The sequence below is a fragment of the Nicotiana tabacum genome, chromosome 3 (genome assembly GCF_000715075.1).
Source record: "Nicotiana tabacum cultivar K326 chromosome 3, ASM71507v2, whole genome shotgun sequence".
NCBI classification, from domain to species: Eukaryota; Viridiplantae; Streptophyta; class Magnoliopsida; order Solanales; family Solanaceae; genus Nicotiana; species Nicotiana tabacum.
The window spans coordinates 146,262,515-146,271,649 of NC_134082.1; the positions used below are offsets into that span (position 1 = coordinate 146,262,515).

Consider the following 9,135-nt stretch of genomic DNA (forward strand, 5'->3'; position numbering starts at 1 on the left):
AAAGACCCACAATTTTATACGAAGACAATGCTGCATGCATAGCCCAATTGAAGGGAGGATTTATAAAAGGAGATAGAACGAAGCACATTTCACCAAAATTATTCTACACACGATCTTCAGAAAAGTTGTGACATTGATGTGCAACAAATCCGTTCAAGTGATAATCCAGCAGATTTATTCACTAAATCTTTGCCAACTTCAACTTTTGAGAAGATGGTATACAAGATTGGAATGCGGAGACTCAAATATTTGAAGCAAGGTTTTCATCAGGGGGAGTAAAATACGCGATGCACTCTTTTTCCCTTACTAAGGTTTTTTCCCATGAGGTTTTCCTTATAAGATTTTTAATGAGGCACCTAACAATGCGTATTACTAAATATGTGTACTCTTTTTCCTTCACTAAAAATTTTTTTCCCACGTGGTTTTTCCTAGTAAGGTTTTAATGAGACACATTATCTTTTAATGAACATCCAAGGGGGAGTGTTATAAATATATTATATTATGGATGTTCATTTAGTACTCCGTTGTAAATAAGCTTCCTGAAAAAGCTTATCCATATGGGACTCCACCGTAAATATGTTTATCTATTTAGTACTATATTGGAAATAAGCTTCCTGAAGAAGCTTATCACTTCAGTACCCGGTTATGGATAAACATTACCCCCAGTAGAAGTTTATCCATACCGGGTATAATAAGCTTATCTTTTTAGTACCCAGTTATGAATAAACATTACCCCCGGTAGAAGATTATCCATATCAGGTATAATGAGCTTATCTTTTCAGTACCCAGTTATGGATAAACATTACCCCCCGTAGAAGATTATCCATACCGGGTATAATAAGCTTATCCATTCAGTACTCCGTTATGGATAAATATTGCTCTCAATAGAAGATTATCCATATCTGGTACAACAGCAGCTTACGCAACAGCTTGTAGTAGCAGCTTACACAGCAGCTTATAGTAGCTTACACTGCAACTTGTAGTAGCAGCTTACAGAGCAGCTTCCTTTCTTCTATAAATAGAAGAGATTTCAGTTTATTATGTACAACAGTTTGAATTCGAATAATATAACAGTTTCTCTCTATATTTGTCTTTACTTTACAGTCTTTATTTCATAACATAAATATTATTTTTCAACTTAACTCCAAATACTATTTTTTTATAAATTATAATTTTTATGTCCAAACGCCTAGAAAATATATATATATACAACTTGACAAAAATTATAGAGTTCGCGTGAATTCGTAGCCAACTAAGCTCCGATTTTTAGAGATGTCGCCTGTGCTTTCTTCAGACTCTTTTTCCTTCTCCAGTCCCTCCAAAGAATAAAAATAATGTGAAAAGGATCTTCACGTACTCATTTATAATGTCAAGTGTTTCTGCTATTTTCTTCTTGATGTTACATTCTGTATGTGGCTCCAAATAACCACCTCATCACTTCTTGTTTCTGCCTTTTTGTGATATCGAGAAGGTTATTGTGGCTTGTTGCTAGCTACAGCCTAGATGCATCGATATGAGTAATAAAACAAGATAAGGAAACTCTGAACGCATCATGTTCTCATATTTTTTTGAAGTATTATCCAACTCTACTATTTATCACGTTCACAAATAAATACGAAATTTCTATTCGGACCCACCTTTTTCCTAACCACCAGGAGCTTAAACCACGAATTTTGGGCCATTTGTTTTCCTTTTTTTTCGTAAAATTCCGCTCGATTGATGTTAGCTAGCGTTGTTTTCTCTAATTTTATATAATGGAGGTAATATTGGTATATAGTTTATTTCTGTGAAAATAATTAGTCTAGGTTTAGGCTTGATAACCCTCCACATTTTGCAACCTAATATAAACTCAGAAGTCAAATATTAGTAAGTTTTTCTCCCTTCTTAGTGAATTTTGCACAGAGGTGGACCCATGTGTATGGGTGGGGTTACCGGACCCCGTAAATTTCGACCAAAATTTTGTATATATATATACGTATATATCTTTAAAATGGTTAATTTAAAGCAGTTAATACCTTGAATACTAAAAGCCTTTAGGGGACACTGATTGAGCGAAATAATGTACCTCCATCACGTAAAAATCCTGAGTCCGCCTATGATTTTGCATGTCATCATGAATTCTTTGAATTGAGTAATTTAGTATAATTAATCAACCAATCAACTTTCGTAATTAGTTGGATGGACTATATAAATCCTTTATATGTATTCCACTCTTTTTTTGGTCAATTTTAGTCAAATACTATATAATTTGTCTTTGAAGGCAAATTAGCAAGTATAACTGTATACGTAATTTATTAGATGTCACACTTATCCCTATGTAAACTAGTTCAATCTCAAATATTCTTATATAAGATTAGCCCTTTCCTTACTAGAAAATAAAGCACTCATACTTTCTAATTTTTTAGGCCGAGGGTTATCGGCCTTAGTATTTTATTTTTTTTCATGAAAATAGGCTTAATTTGCTTACTATATTAAGCACGAATAATCTCTGTTTTTTTTTTCTTTCCTTTTTCTGATTTTCTGGATTCTGCCAAAGGGTCTATATCTGTGCTTATGAGGAGGAGAATTAACCGAGTGAAGGGAAAACAAATTATTCAAAATTAAATAAGACGTGCCATTCCCTCCTCTTCTTATTATATTCATTTATTTATAGGGAGTCGATTGGTTAAGACCACACGTCCCCCTTCATCCTCTTTTTTCTTTAGTTATTCAACTACAACTCTCTCTTTAGCTTTCTGAAGCAAAAGAAAGGCAACTAATGGATCCATACAAGGTACAATTCTAATTCTTCTCTCCAACTTATGCCCTTTCTCACTTGGAAATTTCAGCTGTTGTTAAATTATAATAGTGTTATTACCGAGGGAACGTGGTGGAATGGTTGGAATCTCCATCGTTAACCAGATGTCTCGATTTTTGAACCCGCTAGTTGATTGGCTATATGAGTTTCGGTTTTGAACAAACAATACTATTATTATTGTTTGCTTAACTACTTTCCTAATGTTTCTCTAAGTAAGTTGGCTGCAGTTCACTGTTTTACTGTGTGCATGCATGTCATGTCTAATTTCAGAATTTCTTAATTTCCTATGAAACTTATGTATGGTTCTGTTGCTGTTGTTGTTATAATGCAGTACCGTCCGTCAAGTGCCTTCAATTCTCCATTCTGCACCACTAATTCTGGTGCTCCTGTTTTTAACAACAATTCATCTCTTACTGTTGGTGCAAGAGGTATGACTCATATTGACTTTTTTTGTCTTAAAATCAGTTCAAACAAGAATTTCTTATACTTCCATTTTGCAACAACTTGAGTGGAAACTGAGACTTATGAAGATGGCCTCATGTCTCTTGATAACTACTTCTGGTTGTGTGCAAAAATGTGTTCTTGCCAATAATTTTTGTAGGATTTAACTTCTGGATATAAGTTGTATACACTGACAGTATAAAGATATTTTTACACTATTAGTGAATTTAACTTGTGATAGGAAGTTAGTTACCATTTTTACCGGATCAACAATTAATGTTTATCAAAAGAATTTAGCTGTACTTTACTAATAACTGACCTGATTGCGTAAATATTTTTTACACTGTCACACATAAGTTAAACTCATTGTTGTAAGTGTAACGAGTTAATATTATTATATGCTCCACGCTTAGCTAAGACGTTGCTTATTTCAATATCAGTTCGAAAATAGCTATTGTTAAGTTATTCTCAAGATGTTTGCTAACATAATGAGCACCTTGTAAGACTAATGTTAATTTTACAGAGTTTAAGTTATACTACATGCTTAGAGTATGAAGAAACTTTACAATCAGTGCAATTTAACCAGTTATAACATGTTATCACTCTATTTTTAGATTACTATATCGAACTTGATACTGAGAGCGATGTTGTTGTATGATAGACTCTTTTACATATTTGTGTCTGTGGCTGCTCATAATTTTCTTGACAGGTCCTGTATTGCTTGAGGATTACCATTTGGTGGAGAAACTTGCCAATTTTGACAGGGAACGTGTCCCTGAACGTGTTGTTCATGCCCGAGGTGCTAGTGCCAAAGGGTTTTTCGAAGTTACCCATGACATCACTCACCTTACCTGTGCTGATTTCCTTCGAGCTCCCGGTGTCCAGACTCCTGTCATTGTGAGATTCTCCACTGTTATACATGAGAGGGGTAGTCCTGAAACTCTGAGGGACCCTCGTGGTTTTGCTGTCAAGTTCTACACCAGAGAGGTACGCGAATTGCAACATTTAATTTGACAAGTTACAAATACTAGTTCATTCATTCAGCATTATATCTTCAATTTCCATATACAGACTGGATTATATTTATCACTTTCCTTATTTGCACACGACTTACAAATATGTTCCTCCTTAATTAAGTGTTGCCTGGACTGCTTAGTAGAGGATGTTATTTTGCAGCTTAAACACGATATGGACTTCATTTAATGTTTGTATCTGCATGTCTTAGGGACCTATTTTTAAATACCCTGCATATGGGTCTACTTATTTGCTTCTATCAGGTTATGTAATATGATAGTGATTGTTCATGTTGCTTAACACCGTAGTAGAGACCATAGCGCCCTGTGATATTCAATACCTTGCAGTCACTATTATGCTGCCTAATTTTTCATACTCTCATCGAGAAATGATCTCGTATTTAGTTTTTTAAACATGCCTGCATTATGTTTGGGATTTGTTGATTGTATTTGAAGTTAATCCTTATCTTCTGCCTGAATTCTGATATGCCTCCTCTGCCTCAGGGAAACTTTGATCTGGTAGGGAACAACTTCCCCGTCTTCTTCATCCGTGATGGAATGAAGTTCCCTGACATGGTCCACGCGCTGAAGCCAAATCCTAAATCCCATATCCAGGAGAATTGGAGGGTCCTTGATTTTTTCTCTCATGTTCCTGAAAGCCTGCACATGTTCACTTTCCTCTTCGACGATATTGGTATTCCACAAGATTACAGGCATATGGACGGTTCTGGTGTCCACACATTCACATTGATCAACAAGGCTGGGAAATCAACCTATGTGAAGTTCCACTGGAAGCCCACATGTGGTGTCAAGTCCTTGTTGGAAGAAGAAGCAGCCCGTATCGGAGGAGCAAATCACAGCCACGCTACTCAAGACCTCTATGACTCTATTGCCGCTGGAAATTATCCTGAATGGAAGCTCTTCATTCAGACTATGGATCCAGATCATGAAGACAGATTTGATTTTGATCCACTTGATGTTACAAAAACTTGGCCAGAGGATATCTTGCCGTTGCAGCCGGTGGGAAGATTAGTTCTGAACAAGAACATTGATAACTTCTTTAATGAGAATGAGCAACTCGCTTTCTGCCCTTCTATTGTGGTTCCAGGGGTTTATTACTCAGATGATAAGATGCTTCAAACTCGTATTTTCTCCTACTCTGATACCCAGAGGTATCGACTTGGACCAAACTATTTGCAACTTCCTGCTAATGCTCCAAAGTGCGCTCATCACAACAATCACTACGATGGCTCCATGAATTTTATGCACAGGGATGAGGAGGTATTTCTCTCTCCTTCTATAACAGTACATATCCATGTTTGATTCAGATTTTGCTAAAGAGTTCGAGTGCTTAAAGTTTTAATTTTTTTTTACACCATCAGGCTAATATTCTTTATTTTTACCACATATAAAAATAACGTACTTTTCATAGCAAAGGTGATGTAGTAACTTAAAGAAGAAGGAAATAACCAGTTATTTCACACATATGGCGTGCCTTCACCTTAGTGTGGACGTTCATATCCATTGAAATAGTTCTTCTGAGATGATATTGTTATTTGATGATTCAATCATGGTGTTACTTTATACGTTATAGTTAATGCATGGTGAATTACAGATCGACTACTTCCCTTCAAGGTATGATCCTGTTCGCCATGCTGAGAAGTATCCAATTCCTTCTACAATGTGCACTGGCAAACGAGAGAAGGTTTGTTCCTTTCTACCTTTTATCTAATAATGCTTGAAGCTGAATTAAAATTACAAATTTTGATCAGTGTAAAGTTGACACCCTGAATTGATCCAGTGGCCCAAACAACTTAAGTAGTTATCCAGGAGATGCTTATTGTATTGGATCCTTAATCCAACAAAAGACTTATATTTAACTTTTGTGCTGCTGAATATTCTTACAGTGTGTCATTCAGAAAGAGAACAATTTTAAGCAAGCAGGAGATAGGTACCGCTCATTCACACCAGACAGGTAAACATGATTGACCTATCTTAAAGTGTGGTGTTGTTAATTAAGTTACATTCAGTAGTCCTAAACCCTATCTCCTCCATTCTGTTTGATATACTTGTGTTTTTCAATCATAGGCAAGAACGCTTTATTCGTCGGTGGGTGGAGGCCTTGTCTGATCCTCGTATCACTTATGAGATCCGCAGCATTTGGATCTCATACTGGTCTCAGGTCAGTACTCCAGCATACCCTATATTTATTTATGTGTTAGACATAGGTGAATTTCGGGCAGTTTCTGCTAGTTCAACTGAACTCTTTGTTTTCAGCTCAAACAATGTATACATGCAAAAAAAAAAAAAAAAACATATACATATTATAAGATCGCACTCATTCTTAACATACCGACTCTAGATTTTGAATTCGCCTCTAGACTATTAGGTCAAGATTTCAAGCTTATCTCGGCATGTGTTTTCAACGATTCTAGTTCAGTGAATCAACCTCGAGTCCTGTTAACTTCACTTAATGTCAGAAAAATAATCCCAAGCATTTCATAGAGCGATGACTGATTCTGTAAATTTCCTGACTGTGTTAAATGGATTACTGCAGGCTGACAAATCTCTGGGTCAAAAGCTTGCTTCTAGGCTTAATGTGAGACCAAGCATATGAAGATGAAGCTTTTAATGGTTCGGAGGAGGTGATGTCAATACGAGAGTCTCGAAGCATTATTAATAACTCATTCCAGTCATATAAGCAAGATGTATAATGTGGTGGCGATCAAATTAAGATGAATAAATAGAGCATTCCTAATACATATGCATTCATTATGGTGTTGCTATTATATGAATGACTGAAACAATGGAAGTTACAGATAATATTTCTTTTCTTGTACTATACTTATTTATCATCAATTTTGCCATGAATTCTTTTTTGGGTAGCAAAACAGGGAGAGGTCTTGACAGTGGAGCACCTTAGCTTTTATCGGTTCAAACAACAGATATATAGAAATGAACATAATTGTCCAATATATAGCTGAATCTAAAGCTCAAATAATGTCTTTATTCAATAAACACGACAGAACGCTACAGTAAATTTCAGGACCTACAGTAAATTAGCTCCTGACTAAAGAATATAGCATATAGTTCGAAACTAGGAATGTGCGTATATTCGCTTAATTGCGTTTTTTACTTCAAATAGTTCTACGTTAAGCATTGATCATTCGTATGGATATGTAACCATGCATTTCCTGCACCGAGAAGGAAATGTTTAATTAGTAAATTGTGTAGCTAGATTAGAAACAGAATTGGGAGCAAGTTTTATAGTCTAAAATGTGAAAACATTTCCAAGAAATGTGCAAACTGCTCATGCAAGATAAGAGTAAATGTTCCAACCTTAGATTATTAGCCTGGAAAAAAAAACGAGATTATTAGCCTGGAAAAAAAAAACAGATTACCTTTTACAACGAGGGTGAATCTAGAGAATTAGTTATGGGTTCACGTGAAATTAATAGCTTGCAAATCCTTTATATATAATTGTATATTAAAAAATTTATTAAGTATCTATAAATATTTGATCGTACGTGCAATTATTATTGTAGTACTAAACAGTGACGAAGTCAGAATTTTCATTAAGGGGTGTCAAAATATATAAAAGTAAACCAATGAAAAAAATTAAAGGGGTCAACATGTATATATGCATATAAAAAAATTTACCTACCTATACGATATATTTTTCCCCTGAATTATAAGGTGGCTTTGATAGTAGGCTAGAAACATGTATTTCAATCGTAGTTTGCACTTCAATTACTGCATTTTACTTGTATTTGAGCTTAAATGTTAGTGTATTGCACTCATTATGTGTTTTATGCCTTGGAGAAAGTGATTCCGAGTTAAAAAGATAATTTGGAACTAAATCGAACGATGTGGAGCTTTGAAGTCTGAGTAAAAGCCCAAGAAATTAAGTCGGGGTCACGTTCGGGGGTTGAGGACCAACTCTGAATATCAAAAAGTGAGAAAATAAAAATTACTCTAAGAAAATTGCACTACCCCGCTGCGGGGCTCATATCACTAGTGCAAAATTCTGCAAAGTGAAAAAAATCAACTCTATGAAGATCCTCACTAATGTGGCGCACAGGGCGCCGCACCAGTGTATTTTCGTGGTCCAAGTGTCCCACTTCGGCTTGAAAAGGGTAGTTTCATCCGGGTCCGTTCCGACATGGTATAAATACGCCAAAAATACGATTTTTAGAGGACTTTTAACCTTGGAAGCTTTGGGAGAGCATTGGAGGCTATAAGACACAGAATTTCATCATCTTTCCAACAATTCAATACGGGAGTTTGAATTATAACGTTAGATTGATACTTTCTTATTCTTTAACTCTTTTTGTGATGAATTCCTCCATAATTATGGAGTAGCTTACCTTAGGGTGTGACGGATATGATGTTTTGATAAATATTTGTGAATTTTAACTCTAGTTCTTGCTTGAATTCGTTTATGGAGTTTTAAATTATTGCAATTTTATTCACTGGTCTATTTGATCGAAAGAGGAATATTTTGGTGATTATCTTTGGCATTATTTTGTTTGATTTAAATTTCATTGTTTCTCTTAAGTAATCGAAAGAACTTGTTGAGTTGTTGATTAAATTAAGTTAGGAGAATATTCGAGAGACGTTTTCCTAAAGGCTAATCCATTAATGCATGTTTGCATACTTTCACAGTTCTTATATTAGTTCACCTCGTAGAGTTAAGGTTTAATCGAGAGAGGAGTCTTGACTACACGTTTGAACTAATCATCGAGTGAATTCGTGAGAATCATTAGAACATTAGAGTGAATTAAACTAGAGTTAAATCCCAAATAGTTATCTTGCACATATCGTATCACACCCTTATTTCTCACATTTATAAGAAATCAACTCTATTAATCTCTAGTTCATTGC

The 9,135-nt window shown here is 35.2% G+C and overlaps 1 protein-coding gene across 1 annotated transcript; it reads left to right on the forward strand.

Annotated features, from left to right (window-relative positions):
* The first annotated feature begins 2,745 nt into the window (after positions 1-2,745).
* On the forward strand, positions 2,746-6,907 carry LOC107799583 (catalase isozyme 1). The gene is given in 8 exon segments (NM_001325673.1): positions 2,746-2,773; positions 3,129-3,225; positions 3,948-4,225; positions 4,756-5,532; positions 5,867-5,956; positions 6,159-6,226; positions 6,340-6,433; positions 6,809-6,907. Coding segments are annotated over 8 exon segments (1,479 nt in total). The 5' UTR covers positions 2,746-2,758; the 3' UTR covers positions 6,869-6,907.
* The last annotated feature ends 2,228 nt before the right edge of the window (positions 6,908-9,135 follow it).